Genomic DNA, 23,487 nt, shown 5'->3' with positions numbered 1-23,487 from the left:
GCCAGCTGAGCCATCCGTGGGGTATGGACTGGAGGGTAGGGTTGCAAGATAATGTGTGCCAGGCAGCTCAGGCACATAGACAGTGACAGAAGAGCCTGGGCCCTGGAGAGCTTGCCCTTCGCAGCTGGAGGAATCCGGCCTTTGGGGGTGGGGCCGTTAGGGACCAGGGTCAGACTTGGAACCTCCTCTAGTCCACTGGACTCCAGATTCCAGAGATGGGTCACAGATCACTCACCCCTCTCCTGTCCACCCACAGCGATCACCAGGCAGAGCCAGGTGGCCAAGGACTCCAGGCACAAGCGATGGAGATGCCCCGGTGGCTCCCTTGACAATCGCCACAAAGAAAATGGACAGTGGGAGGAGAAGGGCCGGGGAGGACCATCTCCAGCCCAAGGGAGAAGAGAGGACCAGCTTGACTGCGCTAGAGAAGGATGTCCTGGCAGAAGAGGTAGGTGTCTGGGCTGGGCCGCTGCAGGGGTGGGGATGGAGCTTGTGTGTGTGTGTGTGTGTGTGTGTGTGTTGGATGGGAGGAGGGCAGGGCAAACCAGGCACCCCGGGGGAGGAGACAGATGCAGCCACTGGCCAGATGCTCCCAAAGCACAATGGGGCTGAGAGGAAGGCTTGCAAGACTGGGCACCAGTTCCCACCAGATCCTCGAAGGGGCCACCAGAGTGGGGCGTGCTGGGTCGTAGTGGGTGCGGTGGTCATGGAGGTGGGGCAGTCCAGCCCCGGAAGGGGCGGTGGCGACCTTGGCAAGGGATCCCCCCTGGGCCTTGGGCACTCCCCGAAATCCCTCTCCTTCTCTCTCCCGCGCAGGTGCTGCCCACTCTCCGAGGCGCCTCAAGGGCAGGGGGACCCCCCGGCCCAGATCGCCAGTGAGGACCACCGGCCCAGGACGCCGCCCCGACAGCCGCGAGGCCCGTCCCGCCTCCCCAAAACGCCGCCGCCGCCACCTGGGGCCAGAGGCGCGCGATCCGCTGGCGGCCGTGACCACCAGGCTCTGGCACCGGGTGGGCGCGCTGGAGGTGGCCCTGGACGAGCTGCGGGCTCCGGGGGGCGCCTTCCTGCCTGTGCCCACCCGCTGCACGCAGCTCTCGGCCTCGCAGCGCGCCTGGCTCTCCTGGCAGCTGGCGCACGCGGCCGCGACCCTGTACTGGGCGGCCGCCCGGCTCCTCGCCCCGCTCGCCGCGCAGCCCTGGCCTTAGGGGCGCACGGCGCGCTCGCCTCCCCGCCGGTCCGCCCTGCCCGGAGCCGCTCCGATCGGCGCGCCCCACTCCGCGGCCGGCGTCCGAGGCCGCACGGTGCGCACCGCCGCGACCAGCTCCCGCCCAGCTCCCGCCCAGCCGGGCCCAGACCCGCCGGGCCGCGAAACGGTTTTCGGTCGGACCACAGCTCCGCTGCCGCGCGGTCCCCAGCTCAGGGACACGGGCCCGGTTTCCGGAAGACAGCCCGCGAAGATGAGCCTGCAGAGCAAAACCCTTCTGTGCCTCTGGTGGCCTCGGATCGCCGGAGTGAAGGGATTTGTGTCCTCTCGCCCCTATGTGTTTTCCTGTTTTAGTTGAAAACTAAAATACACTTGTCCTGCGCGCGGGGGCCGGGGGGGGGGGGGCGCTGCTGGACATTGGGTTTCTTCAGGACGAACGCTTGGAAGCTGACCTCTAGCAGGGCTTATATTAGGACAAATGAGCAACTGGAGATGTGAGGGTTTCGCAGGGTGGCTGATGCTGAAGTGAACACCCCGCGTTCCCTTCCTTATGGATTACCATGTTTACATATGTTGCAATAAATTTATTACCACTTCAGACCTTTGCTACTGTGATTGTGTATTCTGTTCGTCTCTTGAATCTTTCATTCATCTTTGGTTTTCCTATTTCAGGGCTTCATTGTACGAACATGAAAGAGATTTTATTTGTAACCCTAGAATGCCCAGCGTCGTCAAGCGTACACATCACTAAAACGTTCACAGATGTATCACATACCCATACAACCAGCATCCCAGTCAAGACATAGCATATTTCTAGCTTGCCACTTTGCAATCCTTACACCACCCAACATCAACTCTTCTTTGAAGCAATTGCTTTGGACATAGCTACATGTCACATGCTTCATCTACCTGCATATTCCTAAAGTTTCCTACCTGCGTGGCACACCACTCCTTGACTCTTCCTCCACCCCTTACTCTGAGTAAAAGAGAGTGATGTACATAGGTGATGTGGGATGGGCTACAGGGCAAGAGCCCAGGCGATGAGAACTTTGAGAGTTGAGGTCCTTGACACAGAAAATATGGAGGCATTTCCTGCAAGGGAACCCTGTCCCTTGAAGAGAAAGGAGAGGGTGAGGCCCCTAGTAAAAGGATGGAGGAGCAGAGATCTATCAAGACTCAGGGGGGAGGGGCTGTCAGAGGAGATCAGGAAGGTTCCATGTTCTTCTGGGAGAGGGTGAGGGCTGGGAGGTGCCCTGGCTTTTGCTCACGCCATTCCTTCGAGCTGAAATGCTGTCTGAGTCCACTCTTACTCATCTTCAGCTATCACGGAAAGGTTCAAAATTGCTGAGACTAGATTATGAGCTCTCCTGGCACTCTGTGTATTTCCTAGAAGCACTTTTCATAGCTATCATTTTACATTTTCGTTGTGTGCTTATTGGAAGAATAGTGGTCTCCTCCCCTGATCCTCAGCTCCCTGAACGTAGGAGCTGTGTTTAAGTTTTTTCTCATCATTGCATCCACAATGCCTATCATAGTTCCTGGTATACAATAGATGTGCAGTAAGTACTTATTGAGTATTGAAGTATTGAATGAATGAGAAAGCATTGATACGTAGGACCACACAGTTCTCTTTCCTTTCCTGGTACAGCCCTACACGAGATGAGTTTGTAGGACATTTCCTAGAGACTGTTGTAAGAAGTTCTACATAGTCAAGAGTCAAAATACAGGCTAATAGAGGAGACAGAGTTAGAAACTGGGGTACCTAAAACTGTATATTCAGTAAGGTCAGCTGTTAGCAAAGGAAATAATAGAGTTGATCCAAAGGAGACAATTTTCTAGGGATTTCTTTGATATTACAAGTTTTTTACTCATCTGAGAATGTCTTAACATATACAAAAATTCAAATGTAAATATATTACCAACACACAGTTTTTACAGAATTAATTCAAGTATAAGATTTTCTCTTTTCCAATTAATCTGAAGTAGGAAACTGACTGACTGCAATGTGCAGAAATGATGGAACTATGTAAGTTGAAAAGCTTCTGGTAACCATCCCATTCTCACCAACTGACTTTTTTTTTTTTTTTTTAATTTAAGCAATCTCTACAACATGGGGCTTGAACTCACAATCCTAGAATCAAGAGCCACATGCTCTACAGACTGAGCCAGTCTGGCACCCCTGACCTACCAACTTTATTCCCTCATTTTCTCTTGGCAGGTCTCTCCTCCTTGCTCCCATCGCCCCCTCTTCAGTGCAGGAATATCCTCAACCTACTTCTCCTATGCTTTTCCATCCAGTTCTTTCTCTCAATACTGTGCTTCCCAAAGGGTATCTGAGGTTGACTGGTCAATACTAGAATCAAGGTGTCTTGGAGAACTGTCACAGTTAGTACAGCATTTTTGTTTATAGATATGGTGGGATTTGTTTCCATTTGTGAGGGAATACTATGTTAGAGAAAAGCCTGGAGACACTGGCCTGCCTCTCTTCTTTCTGAGCTAGCTATCAGCAGATAGAGAGCAGACAGCTATTTTCTTTCACGTAAATATTGGACCTTTAGGACAGTAATATCAGGGTCAATTAAGTCAGGACTATACTTGAGGAGCATGGGAAGGAACTGCTCCCACCCAGAAGATGAGGATGGAAGAATGCTCAGTCTGGAACACAGGGAAGAGGGCTGTGTCCCCAGAAGACAAAGAGAAATCTCAATCAAGCAATTAGCCTTCAATTTCCATGGAGTCCTTAGTTTTCTATTGCTGCATAATAAATTATCACTAACTTTACTGGATTAAAACAACACAAATTTATTATCTCAGAATTTCAGTAGGTCATAATTCTGCCCGGCATGGCTGGATTCCCTGCTCAAGGTCACACGAAGCTGAAATCAAGGTATTGGCTGGGTTGTGTACTAATCTAGAGGCTCCACTAGAGAAAGGTATGCTTCCAAGCTCCCTCAGATTGTTGGCAGAAATCATTTCCTTGCTGTTGAGGACTGAGCTCCCAGAGGCTGATTTCAGGTGCTTGCCACATGGCCCCTCCACAGGTCTGTTCATATTGTAATTTCTTTCTTTCTTTCTTTCTTTCTTTCTTTCTTTCTTTCTTTCTTTCTTTCTTTCTTCTTTCTTTTTAAAAATATTTTATTTATTTGAGAGAGAGAGAATGAGAGACAGAGAGCATGAGAGGGAGGAGGGTCAGAGGGAGAAGCAGACTCCCCGCTGAGCAGGGAGCCCGATGCGCGACTGGATCCCAGGACTCCAGGATCATGACCTGAGCTGAAAGCAGTCGCCCAACCAACTGAGCCACCCAGGCGCCCCTCTTTCTTTCTTTTTCTAAGATTATTTATTTATTTGAAAGAGAGAGAGAGCATGAGCAGGGGTGGGAGGTAGAGGAAAAGGGCCAATCCCAGGGCCCTGAGATCATGACCTGAGCCAAAGGCAGCCGCTTAACCGACTGAACCATCCAGGCACCCCCATATTTGTAATGTCTGACTTCAGGAAAGGTCCGGTCTCTTCTAAGGGCTCACCTGATTAGGTCAGGTCCACCCAGGATAATCTCCACTTTTATGAACTCAAAATCAACTGATTTGGGATCTTATCATGGGAATGATATACAGGTTCCTGAGAGGGGATCTCATAATGGTGTAACACGGGGTGTGGGGGGGTTGGGCAGAAATAATGGGGGCCATATTAGCATTCTGCTTGTCAAAATATTTACAACATACTTTGTTAGGCTCTAGAATTGATGCCACAAGACTAGGGAAAGCATTGTTGGGATAGTTTGAGAATAAATGAGAAACGTACCACTGTGATTTGTGCAACGGCAAAAAATAATTGTTAGGAAAAAATTTCAGTAATAGGATGGGGAGACTAGGCAGAAAACTGTCTTGAAATTAGGTGGTCTAGGGAGTCTTGAGCTCAGCGAAGATGCACTGAGAATTATATTCAGACTAAAGACTGAGAGGGCAAAGTCCGCAGATGCAGCCGCTGCTGACTGAGGGACCTAGTCCTTTATTCATCTAAGTGGAAGGTGCGAAACAGGGTGTGTTTGACTCTGGAAAAAGGAACAGCATATTTAGAATAACTTCACAAGCCTACTGCCCCATTGTAAATTCCAGCAGGGCGAACACAGGCTGTGTCTAAGTGGGTCTCCACTCTTTCCCCATTATCTAGCACAGCGCAGCAACCTAGTCTGCACACAGTTAAAAAGCTCAACTTATAATTGTGAAATGAATGGCGTCAATACACCGAACAGCTCATTGAGAAATAACTTCTGCTCCAATTGTTTGATTATTGGGTTCCGTTTGATCTCCATTAGACGTGGGTTTTCACGGAGGAGTGATGTGTTCATGGAACCTGCCGCTTCCTTTTTTTCTCATTGTTCTTTTTTTTTTTTTTTTAAGATTTTATTTATTTAACAGAGAGAGACATAGCGAGAGCAGGAACACAAGCAGGGGGAGTGGGAGAGGGAGAAGCAGGCTTCCTGCTGAGTGGGGAGCCCGATGTGGGGCTCGATCCCAGGGCCCTGGGATCATGACCTGAGCTGAAGGCAGACGCTTAACGACTGAGCAACCCAGGCGCCCCTCTTAGTTGACTTTATTTTTAAATTTTTTTTTTAAGATTTCATTTATTTATTTGACAGAGAGAGACACAGCGAGAGAGGGAACACAAGCAGGGGGAGTGGGAGACGGAGAAGCAGGCTTCCTGCAGAGCGGGAAGCCCGATGTGGGACTCGATCCCAGGACCCTGGGATCATGACCTGAGCGGAAGGCAGACGCTTAACGACTGAGCCACCCAGGCGCCCTCTCATTGTTCTTATACCGTACATGTAAAGACATATATTTGAGCGATCAGTGCTCTTTCCCTATAAAACAGTGGTGTCTGCGTGATCGGGCTCTTTCCCTTTCCTCCCTCAATCTCTCTTATTATCCTGGCTGTCTGGAGTCCTCGCTGGGCTTCATGCTTGCGGGTTTCCCGGCAGCAGGCTGCGGTGACCAATTCGGAAAGGCAACTCCAGATTCTGCCTTCGCGTGGCCGAGCCTCTGGGCGTCGGACACCGCGAGGCACCGCGCCGTGAGGAACTGAGCACGCTTTCCGCCGGCTCGCAGCTCCCCTCGCAGGACTCTCTCCGCGGAGCCCCGCGGCCACCCGCCTGCGCGCCCGCGGGAGCGCGGGAGCGCGGAGCCCCGCTGTACGGCGGAGCCTCGGTCAAGATGGCCGCGCCCGGCCGCGATACCCAGGGGCGCCGCCATGGCAGCCGCCGGACTCGCTGAGGCCGCGCTTCGAGCCGCCGCCATGTCGGCCTCCGCCTGCGAGCCGATCCTCACAAAGCGGGAGAGCGTGGGCCGGAGGAGGAGTGCGCGGACGGCCGAAGGGGCCGGGCGTCCAGCGGAGATGGCTGTGTCCGAGCCGGGGGGCAGCGCGGCGGTGAGCGCGATGGCGGGGCGGGGCGGGGCGGGGCGGGGCGGCGTGGTGGCCCGAGGTGGTCTAATTGGGGGTCCGTGATTGGAGGGTGACCGTAGTCTCTGAGACGAGCGATTTGGGAATCGGAGGCGATGCCGGAGGGCCTTCTGGCGGGGGGGGGGGGGGGGCGTCGGCGTTCTGGGGGATCTGTGGGGCAGTGGTGGGGGGGGGTCTGTGGCACTCACGGAAAAGCCAGAGTCTGGAAGGCTCTGCGGATCAGATACAGGGGCTCTGTGGTGTGTCGAAGACTGGGGAGGTGTGTGACAATTTGTGATCTATGGGAGCCAAGCGATTATAGTGCCTGTGGGAGTTACCGGATTGTCCTTGTGTGTGTGCAGAGGTGCAGGGAGGTCCGATAGGGGTTTATCACAATAGTTCATGAGAAGAGGTGATGATGGTTTAGAATAGGGAAATGCAAAATCAGATTCAGAATACATCTGGAGATGAGCCAGTAGGACTTACTGATGAGTTGATATGAAACATGAGGGAAGAGAAGAATCAAGATTTACACCTAGACTTTTGGCTTGAGGCACTGGATAAAGGGTGCTTCCCTTTTCTGAGAAAGGGTTGCGTTGGAGACAACCAGATTTGATGGATATAAGTGGGAGCCAGAGTGGATGACAGTGGTTCTGTTTTGGCCACGTCAAGATGCCCATTACATGTCCAAGTAGAGAATGAGTAGTTGTTAAATGTGTGAATCTAAAACTTAGGAGAGGTTTGGGCTAAAGAATCCATATGTGAAAGGCTTCGGCGTGCAGATGGTATTTAAAGCCGTAAGATTGGATGAGATCACTTAGGGAGAGAAGGCAGACAGAGAAGAAAAGAGGGACCAAGGACAGAGCTCTGGGTCACTCTTCCATTTAGAGGTTTGGTAGAGGACAGAAAAAAAAAAAAGAGAGAATGAGGAGTAGTCATCTCTCCTATCTTTCAGATAGGATGAAAATTGTAAAGGTGGGTGTCAAAGAAGCATAAAGAAGAAAGCTTTTCAAGACAATGCGAGTTGTGTTGTCACAGTTGTGCCATAGGCTCTTGTGAGTCCCAGACGCATGACTGCAGAGAATTTGACTTTGGCAAGATGTAGCTCAATGATTATTTTGATTGATTAGAGCTTTGTAGTGGAGTGATAAGAGTAAAATCCTGTTGGAATGAGTTGAAAGAATGGAGGTAATGAAGTAGAGACAGCAAGTATCAACCACACCAGGAGTTTTGCTGGTAAAGGGAGCAAATAAATTGACATTGGATGGGACATGAGATTAAGAGATGGTTTTCATTAGATGAATTGATTTTAAAGCAACTTTGTATGTCAATAGGAATGATTGAGTAGAAAGGGAAAAATAGGTGGTACAAAAGAGAAAGAGGTTAATTGCAGGGGGTGAGTTCCTTGAGAAGGCCGTTGAGGATGGGCTGTAGAGCGTAAGTGGAGAAACTAGCCTTAGGTGAGAAAAGGAACACTTCTTCCATTTTAACAGAAAGGAGACAGATGATAGGGGTTTTGGAAACAGATTGGTGGAATTGGTGGTGACAAGGCAAGGTAGTTCTTGTCCATTTACACTTACTTTCTCTTTGAAAGTATAAGATGAATTTATCAGCTGAGAGTGGGGAAGGAGTAGATGCTGGAGATTTCCGAGAGAAAGAGGAGAATGTTTGGAATAACCATCTTGGAAAGAGGAATAGGAAACTCCCGGTATTGGATGCCCAATTGCGATATGTGTTATAAACCTAAAGTGAGTCCAGGCAACACAGTTGTTTGATTTTTCTCTCTTGGGATGTTCAGCTACAAGGTTGCAGGCAGAGATGAAGAGGAGAGTTGGGTTTGATTAAGTTTGAGGCTTTGCTAGGTAAGTACAGTAGAGAAGAAAAGGGGCAAGGAAGTTAAAGCTGTTTTCCATGGAGTGCATATGCTGTTAGAACAAAGAATCTAAACAAGATAGAGGAAAAGTAAGGCCGTGTGGTGATGGAAGACTGTAGAAAAGTGATTCAGATCAATGCTTTGGGGGCTGAATGCATTTGGAGAATTATTGGCATGGAAGTGCTAGAGGAAAAAGGCTGACAGCATAGGAAACAGTGGTCGGAGGGTGGAATGTTTTAAGTAGAGAGGAATGGATGGGTGAGAAGGAGGTGGCTGAGTTTGGGTGTGAGAAAAGATTGTTGGAGTCAGGAAAGAGAAGGGCCAGGCTGTGGACTCCTCTACGTTGATGTAGTGAGAGCTCAGGAGCTGGAGTGAGGAGGAGCATGGCGTTCAAGTTTTCAGTGAACGAGGCAGAATGACTGTGTGCAGAAGTTGACCTAAGCGGCCCCAAACAGCTATCCTTCGAAAAGCCTGCTTGCAAGGTTGACCTTTGGCTGATGTCTGAGAACTTAGACTTCAGGAGGCTTCCTATCGTTTCCAGAAATGATAAAAGTGGCTCACTGTGCCTAAACTATGTAAACAGTGTGGTTTATGCCGAGCTCCTGATTTCCTTATGGGAACCTAGGATCTTTGTGTGTGCCAGGCAGAGGGTGCCTATGAGTGCCACCGAGTCCCTGATGCACTTCCTTGGGAAACGTTTCACACGTGTTCTCGCAACTTATTTCTGGAGGAATCAAGTATGCGCTGCGTAATTCCACTGGAAGAGGACTCTTGGATGCTTGTGCCTGGTTTCTGTAGACTTTACCCCATACACACCGTTTTCTTAGCTGATTTTGCTGTGTGTTCCTGAGCTGTACTAAATCATAGCTACGGGTACAACTGTATGCTGAGTCCTGTGCGTTTATCTAGTGAATCATTGAACCAGAGGGTTAATGGTTTAAAGTCTCGTGATATTCTAAACATGGTAGGGATTTTGAAGGACGTATGAAAAATGGTTGAAAGTTAGCATTTACCTCATCTTCAGGCCATGAGGTACATGAGTCTTGGTTGGGCCGAAACAAACAACCTCCTCCAGGGAACACTGTAAGGGGCAGGATTCTCAGGAGACTGGTAGATTTCAGATAAAGGGAGCAGGTGAAGGGACTGGCCAAAGAGGTTGAAGGTGCAGTGCAGTTTGCTGGCAGTGATTAGGGTTTCTGTAAAGGCCGCTGTTGGTGGAGTTCTGTTGGTGTCAGTGATTGGGGATTGATAGGATAGGGATTTGGGGTCGTATCGGAGATAGAGATTGATGTGTTCCATGGGTATCAGTAGTGGAGGACCCCTGGGAATATGTGACTGGAGTGTCTGGGGAGCGATTGGGGAAATCTGTTGCTGTTAGTGATTGGGAAGTTTGCTGGGATCAGTCATTTTGGAATTACATCAATGATTGGGAGGCCAGTGGCCCTCAGTGATGGGGCTTATTAGAAATCAGTGACTGGGGGTGCCTGGGTGGCTCAGTAGGTTAAGCAGCTGCCTTTGGCTCAGGTCATGATCCCAGGGTCCTGGGATCGAGCCCCACATCGGGCTCCCTGCTCAGTCGGGAGCCTGCTTCTCCCTCTCCCTCTGCCTGCTGCTCTGCCTACTTGTGCTTTCTCTCTCTGTCTCTCTGTCAAATAAATAAATAAAATCTTTAAAAAAAAAAAAGAAATCAGTGACTGGAGGTCCGTGAGATTATAGATTAGTGACATATGCAGCTAATTGATTGGTGGTTTGTGGAGGTAAGGGGTCATTTTTCAATGTGAAACAATCATGTTTGAACGTGTATTCATTAGTGGCAAAATTCTCTAGTAGCTGTGTCATCCTCCTCTCACCTGCCTAGTAAGAGGAGAATCTTGAACATGCTTTAATTTCTCCCCCATCTCCCAACCCTACCAGTTATATTCCTGCTTATTTTTCTTACAACATACCTCTTGATTTTAAGGATACTTTTATAACAGTTGTACAACATTATCAAGTTACTCGGATGTAACTAGACATTTGACTGGTTTTATTATTCATAGCTCTTTCTTGTATATTACATCTTTCCCAATCTTGAAATCTTTATTCTGATGCGGTTTCCTTCTTTTAAAAATCACTTCTTTTCTGCTTCTCCTCCTCTTTCCCTGTCCCTTTCCTTCTCTTTAATTCTAAAGCCCATAGGTGATATACTTTCTGCATCCTTACATGCCTAAAATACATTATTTTTGCTTCCAAACATGAATGATCTTTTGACTGGTTATAAAAATCAAGGGTCTCAAGTCTTCTACCTCAGAACTCTATTCCATCATCTTTTGTTATAGAAGAAAAGATAGACTGATTCTGTTTGTTTTTGGTAACTTTCTTTCTCTCTGATTTTTTATCCTCTTGAATAAACAAATTTGCAAATGGGACTGTCATTTTGGGCTGTTACAACAAAGTACCATTGACTGGGTAGCTTAAAAACAACAGAAATTTGGGCGCCTGGGTGGCTCAAATGGTTAAGCGTCTGCCTTCAGCTCAGGTCATGATCCCAGGGTCCTGGGATCGAGTCCCGCATCGGGCTCCCTGCTCCTTGGGAGCCTGCTTCTCCCTCTGCCTTTCTCTCTCACTCTGTCTCTCATGAATAAAAAAAAAAAATCTTAAAAAAAAAAAATTTATTTCTGACAGTTCTGGAGGCTAGAAGTCCCAAGATCAGGGTGCCAGCATGGTTGGGATCTGGTGATCCCAGGTTGCAGACTCTTGTTTGTATCCTCACTTGGCAGAGAGAGCAGAGAGGAAGCAAGCTGTCTTGCGACTCTTATAAAGGCGTTAATCCCATTCATGGAGACTCCACCTGCATGTACTTATCCAGTTCTAATTACTTCCCACAGGCCCTCTCTCCTAATGCTATCACATTGGAGGGTAGGGTTTCAACATATGAATTCTGGGGATACACAGACATTCAATCCATAACAGGGACATGTCTTTCTTTTTTTTTTTTTAAGATTTTATTTATTTATTTGACAGAGAGAGAGACAGCGAGAGAGGGAACACAAGCAGGGGGAGTGGGAGAGGAAGAAGCAGGCTTCCCACGGAGCAGGGAGCCCAATGCGGGGCTCAATCCCAGGACCCTGGGATCATGACCTGAGCCGAAGGCAGATGCTTAACAACTGAGGCACTCAGGCGCCCCTCAGGGACATTTCTTAATATGATTTTTGTCTCTCAAAAAAATGCAGACTTGGGTAAAGAATTAGTATCCTATATAACATCATGATCAACATTGAATGGTTGAGGTAAGAGCAAATCTTTATTACCTTGTCCAAATCACCCAATAATATGGATAACATTAGACTGAATAGGAATATTGCTATTACAGGGATTGGTAACATTCAAAGATGTGACTATGGCCTTTACCCACAAGGAATGGGAGCAGCTAGATCCTGCTCAGAGGAACCTGTATAAGGATGTGATGCTGGAGAACTACAGCAACCTTGCCTCAATGGGTAAGGACAATTCTATCATAATTCAAAATGTGTCCACTGTAATACCTTCTCTCTGAAGTTCTTGATAAGTTTGGCCTTGGCTATTATGAATCAAAGAGTTTTAATCCCTTTGGGTATGAGGCAGGATACTTGTGCCCCTGTCTCCAAAATGGAAGGTCTGCTTAGACGGGGTACATGGGCAGCCACATTGTGAAATTTCAGAAGCCATATATTCTTTCTTTCCTTCCTCCCTCCTCCCTCCCTCTCTTCTTGTCTTTTCTTTCTTTCTTTTCTTTCCTTCCTTCCTTCCTCTCTCTCTTTCTCTCTTTCTCCTTAGAAGCCATATATTCTTTATCCTCTCAAGGCTCTGAAGTCCAAATATTAGGGCTTGATTTCTGGGATGTTTGTTTTCCTAACACTCAACTTCTGCCATTTCTCATGAGCAGGGTATCAAGCTCCCAAACCAGACATGATCTCCAAGTTGGAAAAAGGAGAAGAGCCATGGTTGGGGAAGGGCAAAAGACCCAGACAAGGTGGTCCCAGTGAAATAGCAAGACCCAAGCAAATAGGAACCAATGGAAGTAAGTTTCTAATTTTTTGGTGGTAACTTGGAATTGTTCAATGAATAATTCATTTTTTAAATCTTCTTCAAGATCCTAGGCCCTTTTTTCTTAACCAGGAGTAGCAGTTGAAAAGTATCAGAATTTCTTGGGGAGGAGGAATTCAAACTACACAGGTTCTCTAACCTTAGAGATCCTAATCTCTCTTCTGTCTGTGAACCTCTTCATGTGTGAGGCTCTCATATGAGAGTCATTATAGTTGTAAGCCAGTGTTACTCATGGGAGTTTGCTTACACCACTCGCATCAGTGAGCTTAGGCTAAGTTCTGCTCTATTAAGGAATGACCCCTAAACCTTAGTGGCTTCCAACAAGAAAGATTTGTTTCTTGCTCATGCTATGGCCCTATTCCACGTTATCCTTTGAACCTATACTGAAAGATCAGTCCCTATTTGGCAAATTCTGGTCTCATGGCAGAAGGAAAGAAGAATGAGTAGAACCACTGATGACTCTTAACATCACTGATGCCTCTTTCTGCTCACATTTCATTGGTTAATTGGTTAGAGCAGATCACCTCGCTACTCCTAAGTTCAATAGGTAGGAATGTATAATCCTTCCACAGGGAGGATTCAAGGGACCATGCAATGGGTCTGGGAGGTACAATCTTTCCACAAGGAACAGTAGTACAGTTTGCCACACCATGAGTATTGTGGTAGGAAAAAAGGTGAAAACCAGAGCTCTGAACCTCGGGTACCAGCCCCTCAAATGCCTACCTGACCCTTCCTTATTGTCTTTCCTCATCCGTGCTCTCCATCGCTCAGCTTCCAGAAGGAGCACTAACCCCTCTTAGCTGTTTTCAGAATCCCATTACAGCTTACCTTTTTTGAAGCTGTGCTGTTTTTTATTATCTTCTTTTTTCCTAATATCCTCAGTTTTTTCCCTTCATCCACTCAAACTCTGGGACTCCGTGGTATCATATTTCTCTCCTTGTATCTTCAAACCTTCTTAGATCCATCCTCTTTCCAAATCTCTTGGCATGATGTTCCCCTGCCTTTAATTATTTTCCATTTCCCTCCTTTTCGCTGTGAAATGCTCTAAACTTGTGGTTTATAGTGCATCATTATTTCCATTTACTTGTTAACCTATGCAGTCAGATCCCACAGAATTCATGCCTGTATGTAAATTTCTGGCTTCCCTTCCAATTCATATTTTAATAGTTTTGGTCAGCGTGAAGTTCTTGCCCCTGGCTTGAATTACACCACTTGAATCTGGTCTTCTTTTCTAAGTGTTTCTTTACATTTATTTCACCAGATTCTCTTCCTTCTCACTTTGCTGAAGTGTCCCTAAGGTTTTGTCTTCTACTATCTGTTCTTTTTTTTTTTTTTTCTCTATCGTATTTCATCGTATTTCCCTCGAAAACTCTTTGGATTTCAATTCTAAACTCCTAGGAGCGAGGATATTATTGGTCTAGGTAGGGTCCTCGAAAGAATCAAGCTATTTATTCTATACTGGTGACTTTTAAGGTAAATTTATCTTGTCCAGATAAATCTCCAGTTTCTTCATGTTGCACTCATATTTTACTGCTTCCAGGAAAGTTCAATCTCACAGTGTCAGAAATGGAAAGCTGTGTCTTTTTGCCTTTCTTTCTAAATTAGAGCTTTCTTTCACCTTCCCTCTTTTTATCAGGGTCTACTTTGATTTTAGGCCTGTGTACCATGGAGTTCCTGTGAATCTCTGCTCTCTGCCTTCTCTTTTACTGTCCTTGCCTCAGTTCCTGGTTGGTTGGTTGGTTTTCTCCAGTTCTCACAGACATCACCCAAATCAGGTGTATATTATCTCCTACCTAAATTCCTCCCATTCTTAGGCTGATTTATTGGCTCCATTTTTTGTTTCTTAGATTCCTCTTATATGTTGCCACCAAACATTAAAATATTCAGTTATTATTTATATCACTATAGTCCCCCAAATAGCAGACTGTTTACAATGTATTTTTAAGTGTCCTCTGAATTTTCCAAGACTCCATGAATTTCCTGAAACCAGAGGGACTAGTCCTTCAAATGACAAATGAAGAGACCTCCTGGAGTTTTGATTCATCCACTCGGGGCTCCAATTTTGGCTCTGTTTACTTCTCTCTCTCTGATACTTGGTGTTACAACTAAAAAATAGTCCCGAGTCATCTAATACATCTTTGTCATTGCTGCAGTGACTTTCTTCTTGGTTCAGGTTCTTATATAGTACTTGGAGTTTCTTCAAGGAAAGACTATTCTATTCCCTCCAATGATTTGCTGAGTGTAGTGAGCTATATACTTCAGTTCCTGAAGTTACAATCATTTTAGCTTAAAATTCATGTTTTAGTTACTGTCTCAGATTCAGGACAAGCTTACAGCCTTAATCACATGCTCTGTCACACCCAACTCTCTCCTAGTATTACCTTATTATTATACCATTTCACTAGTTCAGGTTCTTTTCTTTCTCCCCCTCATGGTAAATTTCTCTCATAGTGCTTTATATCTTTTCCTGTTGGCCAATTTCCATCATCATAAGGGGTTCCTATAATGTTATGCCTCAAGGGGTGTAGTTTTGAGTTTTGATCCCTTTCTTCCCAGAAAGAGATTTGCCTCCATCCTCTCCAGCATCCTTGGGCATTGGGAGATGCTGCCTTTGTCATGCTCTTGTTATATTCTTTCCCCCAAAATGCTTGTATCACTTAAAATTTCCTAAATGAAAAAGCAGCTGGAAACTCTACTTCTCCCTACTATATCTGTACTACTATATCTATACTTACAAAAATTGATCTTTTACTCCATGGGAACTAATCTCTTAAGAATCCTTGATGAAAGGAATAGTATTTCCTGGCTTATATTCAAATACCATGACTCTTTTCTGTTTGATCCCAGGTTTCACTTTATCCATGTAATGTTCCTTTACAACCAAGGCAGCTGTTCAATTTCTATTTCTTTCTTTCTTGGAGACTCATATCTGCTTTTCTCTTTGAGTCTGTTTAATTCCCACCCTAACGATCTTTCTGCTTTTCCATGCACATAACTGAAAAAAATCACCTTAAAATGGTAGTCTCAACTCTTAAGTTTTCGGATTTTTAAACGTGTAGTATCCATACCTAGCTAAAAGAACTCTCTGGATTTCAATTCTAAATTCTTAGGAGCGAGAATATTATTGGTCTAGGTAGGGCCCTCTGTTTACCACTGCCCAGTCAATTGTTTTCACCCAAGGGTTGGATCATATGGTTCAAACATGGTTGCCTCCATTTGTCAGTGTGGGTGGTGGTTTCAGAGAAGCAACGCACACTGGGAAGATAGCTTAAAATATGTCATTGTATAATGTGTGGAGGAAAGGATGTGAGCAATCACTTAAAGCTGGGAATAAGCTTAAAATTTATAATTGGTAATTAGTAGAGTGACCTGGCAGAAGCAAAGGCATGCTCCATAGCAAACTGTTGGAAAACAAGCACACGTGTACACTCTAAATCCAAATGCTATAAAGTTTGTTTGCTAATCTCATTACTATCATGGCACTACTTTTATCATGGTAAAAGCAGCAGGGAATGCAGAAAAACTGCAGGTTGTTACTTTGGTTTTGAGGGTTTGTGTTTAGTACAGGCATGTCATTATTTTTTTTTTTCCTGAGAATTTTTTTAAAAAAATTTTTATTGTTATGTTAATCCCCATACATTATATCATTAGTTTTAGATGTAGTGTTCCATGATTCATTGTTTGTGCATAACACCCAGTGCTCCATGCAGAATGTGCCCTCCTCAATACCCACCACCAGGCTAACCCATCCTCCCACCCCCCTCCCCTCTAGAACCCTCAGTTTGTTTCTCAGAGTCCATCGTCTCTCATGGTTCATCTACCCCTCCGATTTCCCCTGCTTCATTCTTCCCCTCCTGCTACATTCTTCTTCTTCTTTTTTTTTCTTAACATATATTGCATTATTTGTTTCAGAGGTACAGATCTGAGATTCAACAGTCTTGCACAATTCACAGCGCTTACCAGAGCACATACCTCCCCAGTGTCTATCACCCAGTCACCCCATCCCTCCCACCCCACCCCCCACTCCAGCAACCCTCAGTTTGTTTCCTGAGATTAGGAATTCCTCATATCAGTGAGGTCATATGATACATGTCTTTCTCTGTTTGACTTATTTCCAGGCATGTCATTATTGATCATTGGTGGTGGCGGTGTAACATGCTTTCCTGCTTATCCCCTTAGTCGCCTATAAGCTATTCAGTATTTCTTGATGTACTTATCTTATTTTCTCTCTTTTGGCTCTTTGGAGTGCAATAACAAATGACAAATAATGATAACTTGAGCTAGCCTAAGTAAATAGAGGAATTTATTACAAGGACATATGGTTATCTCTTGTAACCTAAAGGCTGATACTTCAGCCAGACCCTACCAGGGACTAGAACTAGAATTGGGAAGCCGTCAGCAATTGGGGTTATGTGAATGGCCTCTTTGAGGACCCGTGATCTTACATCTCTTTCCCTGTGGATATATGCTTCATTCTTTGTACTGATGAACCTTCTGCATACACGGGGAAGATATGACTTTACTATTTCTTGTCTTATATCCTTGTAAAACCCAGGGAGACTAGAGTCGAAATTTTTAGGAGGAAGACTCTCATTGGACACCGTGGCTTGGGCCAGGTGTGTCTCCAACTATGACCATGGAGAGGCTGTGGGAGCCAAATACTGTGGATGGATTGGCTGTTACCAAAGCTGGGAAGCTTGGGCTTAGGAGAAATCTCAAAAAATATCAACTACAATCACAAGCTCCTCTAACTTCATCTGTTACCTAGTCACTGCTCCTTGTGTTTATTTCATCTTCCATCCCAGGTTGCAAGGTCATATTTATAAACAGGCAAAGTTTTGTCTAGTTTCTATTGTCAATTAACTTTTCTTGTTTTTCCTACAGCACTTTCCCCTCAAGCCCAAGAGCTTAGGGACATTTGCACTTGATAATTCACTCACTTCGGGATACTAAGCTTGAGTAAAGATTCAGCCCCCACAATAGTACATTTCTTTTATAAGTTGTGTTCCAAAATATGAGAGGGCAAAGATTCACAATTGAATTCTTACTGAATTCCATTTTAGACGAGGTCCAGCAAGGTAATGACCAGCCAGCGAACCACCAGGAATCTCAAAACAAACTCCTTAAGGAAGTTGCATTCAAGAAAAGAAGTCTGACTAAGAAGAAAAGCCATGAATGTAGTTCACTGGGGGAAAAGAGTGTGAGTACAAAACATGTTCCTTCAAAGAAAAAGCTTAAATTCGATTCACATGGAAAGAGTTTGAAACAGAGTTCAGACTTACCTGGTCGTATAAGAAACTATGCAAAAAAGAAACCTAGTGTAGCTAAAGAGCACAAGAAATCATTAAGCCATAGCTTACCTGATACAAAGAAAGACAAAAATCAAACTGGAAAGAAACAAAAATTCTCCAACCCTAGCTTATCTAATAAGCATGACAAAACTCAAACTGGCAAGAAACATAAGAAATTAGCTCATCATAGCTCATCCGATACTAAATGGGACAAAATTCAAACTGGAGAGAAACATGAGAAATCATCCAGCCATAGCCCATCTCCTACTAAGTGTGACAGAACTCAAACTAAAGCAAAACCCTATGAATGTAATCAATGTGGGAAGGTTCTCAGCCATAAACAAGGACTCATTGACCATCAGAGAATTCATACTGGAGAGAAACCGTATGAATGTAATGAATGTGGGATAGCCTTTAGCCAAAAGTCACACCTCGTTGTACATCAAAGAACTCACACTGGAGAAAAACCATATGAATGTATTCAGTGTGGCAAAGCCCACAGTCATAAACATGCCCTTACCGACCATCTGAGAGTTCATACTGGGGAAAAGCCCTATAAATGTACTGAATGTGGGAAAACCTTTAGACACAGCTCAAATCTTGTTCAACATGTGAGATCTCATACAGGTGAGAAGCCCTATGAATGTAAGGAATGTGGAAAATCCTTTAGGTATAACTCATCTCTTACTGAACATGTGAGAACTCATACAGGTGAAATACCATATGAATGTAATGAATGTGGAAAGGCCTTTAAATATAGCTCATCCCTTACTAAACATATGAGAATTCATACAGGTGAGAAACCCTTTGAATGTAATGAATGTGGGAAAGCTTTCAGCAAGAAGTCACACCTCCTTATACATCAAAGAACTCATACTAAGGAGAAGCCCTATAAATGTAATGAATGTGGAAAAGCATTTGGACATAGCTCTTCTCTTACTTACCACATGAGAACTCATACAGGTGAAAGTCCTTTTGAATGTAATCAGTGTGGGAAGGCCTTCAAACAAATTGAGGGCCTTACTCAACATCAGAGAGTTCATACTGGGGAGAAACCCTATGAATGTAATGAATGTGGGAAAGCTTTTAGCCAAAAGTCACACCTCATTGTACATCAGAGAACTCATACTGGGGAGAGACCTTTTGAATGTAATGAATGTGGAAAGGCTTTCAATGTGAAGTCACAACTTGTTATACATCAGAGATCCCACACTGGAGAGAAACCCTATGAATGTAATGAATGTGGAAAAGCTTTCAAACAAAATGCATCTCTTACCAAACATGTGAAAACTCATTCAGAAGAAAAATCTCATGAGTGAAATTAATGTGGGAAACCTTTTAATTCAACTAAGGTTTTGTTTAACCTTAGTAGGACTCTGAATTTTAAGGATGTTAGAAAGCTTTTAATAAGAAGTCAGTCATACCTAATTACACATGAGAGAGTTTGAAAGTGAATCTTAGGGGCGCCTGGGTGGCTCAGTTGGTTAAGCAACTGCCTTCGGCTCAGGTCATGATCCTGGAGTCCCGGGATCGAGTCCCGCATCGGACTCCCTGCTCAGCGGGGAGTCTGCTTCTCCCTCTGATCCTACCCCTCTCATGCTCTCTGTCTCCCATTCTCTCTCTCAGATAAATAAATAAAAAAAAAATTAAAAAAAAGAAAGTGAATCTTACATAGAAGCGATGGACGATACCAACCTTTTATAGAATATATTGTTTTAAAAGTAATTATTAATTATTTATATATTCAGACCAAAATATAGCTTTAAAAATCGTTAATGAGCTGAATAATCAGAGCAAAAGAGAAACAAATTACATATGCTGACAATTCCTGAGTTGCTTGAGTATGTGCCCTTAAGCTCCACATCTGAGAATTGAATTTGCACATCTGTTAATTTCCATGTATAAGTGTGTCTGGCCACTGGTATGAGCTTCATCTTTGATGTTATCACCTAGCTCTTTCTTAATGTCTTTGTTAGCTTCTACATCAGCTGCATACTTTCTAAAAGTTATTTATGTAAAAAACATTAACACAAAATTAAGAAAAAAAAGAAAGCAGCCAAGGATAGGGACATCATTCCCTACCAGCACCTGTGTATTGTTAAGTGATTAAAATTGTTAAGTGAAAAAAGCAGGTTGCTGAACTGTGTGTATAGTATGTTCCCACTTAATGTACAAAAGGGTGTGTTTGCCTGTCTTGTCTCTGTGTGTGTGTGTGTGTGTGTGTGTAAGTAAATATATATACATATATTTGTATGTGAATAGACTTGGTTTGAAAAAATACAGAAGAAACTTTATGGTGGTTGTCATGAGCAGAGGAGTACAGGAATGGGGGCTAGGATGGGAAGGAGACCTCCTTTTTATTATATACTGTTTGAAATTTTAAATAATGTACATGTGTTATTTTCACAATTAAAATCTTTTTAATATGCATACATCAACACTGATTAAAATTTTGACTGAGCTCACTCCATGGTGTTGTTCGATGAAGTGAAAGTCTATGCCTATTATCAATTCAGGGTGATGAATCTGAGGATATGGTATTAAACTTAATATTGAATTCACAAAGACTTTTCCTATCAAACACACATCTTTTTATTAAAATAATGAATTACAACTATAATTTAGCACCGTGTTTCTTCTAATGCCATATTTTTAAAAGACTGAAGATAAATTGTGATTGCAGGTGAATGAAAGTGATTTTCCGAAGTCACTCCATTTTATCACATATTCAGAGCACTTATATACAAACACCTGAATCTGGGATTTCAAATGTATTGCAACAAATACCACTACTTCCTGTTCTTGCTCAATAGCAGACACTGTTAATGGATCACCGCACTTTTTCTGAGTGAACCTAGACTTGGTCTCAGAGTCACTCTTAAGCATGCATTCCGGAAGGTACTGTGAATCAGTCTGGGTTTCCAGATGAGACCTATTTTCTACTGCATACCTATTTACTATTATTATTTTTTACTCATAAGTCATAGATAAAATACAACTGAATTATTTTTAAATTGTTACACCAAAAACAGTGACATAAGGACAAAAATGGTTTTGTTATATAAGGTAATAATATTGGGCATGCATGTCACCTTTTACATTTTCACAGCACATTCACTACATTACCTCATTTGTTCTTCAGAATAAACATATGGGTCAATAAGCAAGACTTTTCTAGTGGTCAATTCTGCTCAATAAATATTTCACCTGGATACTAGTCTAGCATAATGATGGACCCTCAACAAACAAGTGATTAAGTGCCATCTTTGCAAATACTTCGCATTCAAGTTCCTGCCTTCCTGATTTCCTCATTTCAGAGAATTAACAGATGTAAGTATTGAGAATGAAATTATGTATGTGTGCATTCATGTGTGCACATATGCATTGAAAAATCAACTCATGGATGTTAGAACCTCGTTTCCAAGTAACTTATTTACTCTTAGAGAAGGAAAGAGCAATGTGAAAGCCATTTTCCATCAGTAACTTATAACCACGTGGAAGTTTGGTACTATGCACTAAATGAATCCTCACTGTCCAGAGCTGTGGAAAATCTGCACTTTTTAGAAGGATAAAACAGTTGCATGTTTTATGGCTATGTTAAATTACCCACATCTCTTGGAGAACCCATAATAGTACCATACTTGGGACAGTATGCCTGAGTAGTAGAAATGAATGCTGAAAGTCATCCTGTAGAGTAAGAAAGGAATTAAAAGTTAGCATCAATAAATGAGGAAGTGATGTCTAAAAGATTGGAGGCAAAGGATGAAAGAAAATAGACATACAGAAGTGAGTCTAAATCAATGATAAAATGTATCAAAATTTCCTGGAGGGGTTGTTAAAACACAGACTTTAGAAATGGGCCCCACCCACAGAGTTTCTGATTCAGTAGGTTGGGGGTGGGGACGGGTGGCTGAGATTTTGCATTTTTAATAACTCGCCAGGAAACTGGTGCTGCTGGTCTGGGGACCACACTTTGAGAAACTGATTTAAATCATTGTTGAAGTGAATTTATTTATTATTATTATTTTTTTAAGATTTTATTTATTTGCGAGAGAGACAATGAGAGACAGCATGAGAGGGAGGAGGGTCAGAGGGAGAAGCAGACTCCCTGCTGAGCAGGGAGCCTGATGTGGGACTCAATCCCGGGACTCCAGGATCATGACCTGAGCCGAAGGCAGTTGCTTAACCAACTGAGCCACCCAGGTGCCCTGTTGAAGTGAATTTAAAAAGTATTTTAAAATGTTTCTGAGATATTTCTTTAATATGAAGATAATGTCTCTATACACAAATACACATTAGAAAATGCATAATATCACCATCATTATGTGGACAGTGATTTTTTCAGGATTGTCAGTTTAAGAGTAAGTTTTATGTTTTTCTAAATAATTTTTCTATTTTCCTGAATTTATTTTGTTGTAATCAATTTTCATTACTGGGGTATGGCCAATAGGGTCCTACTAATCCTGACCCTCCCACAGAAAACAGTTATAAACTCTGGACAAAACCACATACACACACACACACACACACACAACCAGTGACCTGAAGGTACTGGAGAGTGAACAAAAGCAGATTATGGGAAAGAGTTGAAACTTGGAAGAAGGGAATGTAGGCGGTTAGATCACAGCTTTTAGCCTGAGGACACACTGAAGTTGGTGTGGCGGGGGCAGGGGGTGTAATTTGATAGAAAACATGCAGTCTTTTTAAGATGAAAAACCATAGGACTGAGTTCAGGGCAACCACAGCCACTTGGAAAGTGAGAGGAGAATCCCAGAAAAGAGAGACTCAAAGAGGAGGTAACCCAAATTCTGTGAATAAATTCTGCCCAAATATCTGACTGACCCCTGAACCATGCATATTTGGCACAGACTCCTAACGCTTCAACTACAGACGAGAACTGAGCTTTGATTTGTGCTACTGCCCCACAGACTTAGTTTGAAGTTTGAGCTCAACCATGCTAATTACTTGATAAAACAAAAATATTAATACTCTTCAGAGAAATAGAATCCAAACTCTCCACAACTTATCGTTCATGATATATAGGATATAAGAAAAACTTACTTGACAGTCAAAGAATTGAGAAATTGCAACCCCATTTCAAGAAAAGAGACAACCAACCCAGAAGTTGGAATGAACATATGGGGATATTAATATAATTATTATAATGGTGCTTAATGAAATAAAGATATATATGCTCACAGTGAATAAAGATTTTTTTTAAAACTAAGCAAAGAAATAGAAACTATGAAGAAAAACAAAAAGAAAATTCTAGAACTTAAAAATACAATGTCTTAAATTTAAATTTCACTGGGTAAGTTTACCAGCAGAATGAAAATGACAGAGGAAGGGGTGATTGAACTTGAAATAGCTCAGTAGAAATGATTCAAAGTGAGGGGGAAATGATTGAAAAGATAGGAAGAGAACCTCAGTGACTTGTGGGACAGTAACAAAATGTCTTGAATATGTGTAGCTGAAGTCCCAAAAGGAGAGCAAGGAAAGAGTGGGATACACAAAATATTTGAAGATATAATGGTTGAAATTTCCCCAAATTTGGTAAGTGATATAAATGTACTGATTGAGAATCTCAGTGAACTCTAAGCAGGTTAAGTGTGAGGAAAACA

At 43.6% G+C, this 23,487-nt stretch overlaps 1 protein-coding gene across 1 annotated transcript; it reads left to right on the top strand.

Moving 5' to 3' along the window:
* Positions 1-6,224: 6,224 nt before the first annotated feature.
* ZFP37 (ZFP37 zinc finger protein) lies at positions 6,225-20,486 on the top strand. Its single transcript, XM_064579394.1, has 4 exons — positions 6,225-6,625; positions 11,863-11,989; positions 12,415-12,549; positions 17,639-20,486. Exons 1-4 carry the CDS (start codon positions 6,449-6,451, stop codon positions 19,183-19,185), a joined length of 1,986 nt encoding a protein of 661 aa, XP_064435464.1. The 5' UTR covers positions 6,225-6,448; the 3' UTR covers positions 19,186-20,486.
* Positions 20,487-23,487: the final 3,001 nt, after the last annotated feature.

This window comes from Mirounga angustirostris, unplaced genomic scaffold (genome assembly GCF_029215605.1).
Source record: "Mirounga angustirostris isolate CCGP_5_RB_7025 unplaced genomic scaffold, mMirAng1.0.hap1 SCAF_15, whole genome shotgun sequence".
In the NCBI taxonomy this organism is placed as follows: Eukaryota; Metazoa; Chordata; class Mammalia; order Carnivora; family Phocidae; genus Mirounga; species Mirounga angustirostris.
Note: the sequence above shows the minus strand (reverse complement) of the source record. Positions and strands in the feature narration are given on the sequence as shown.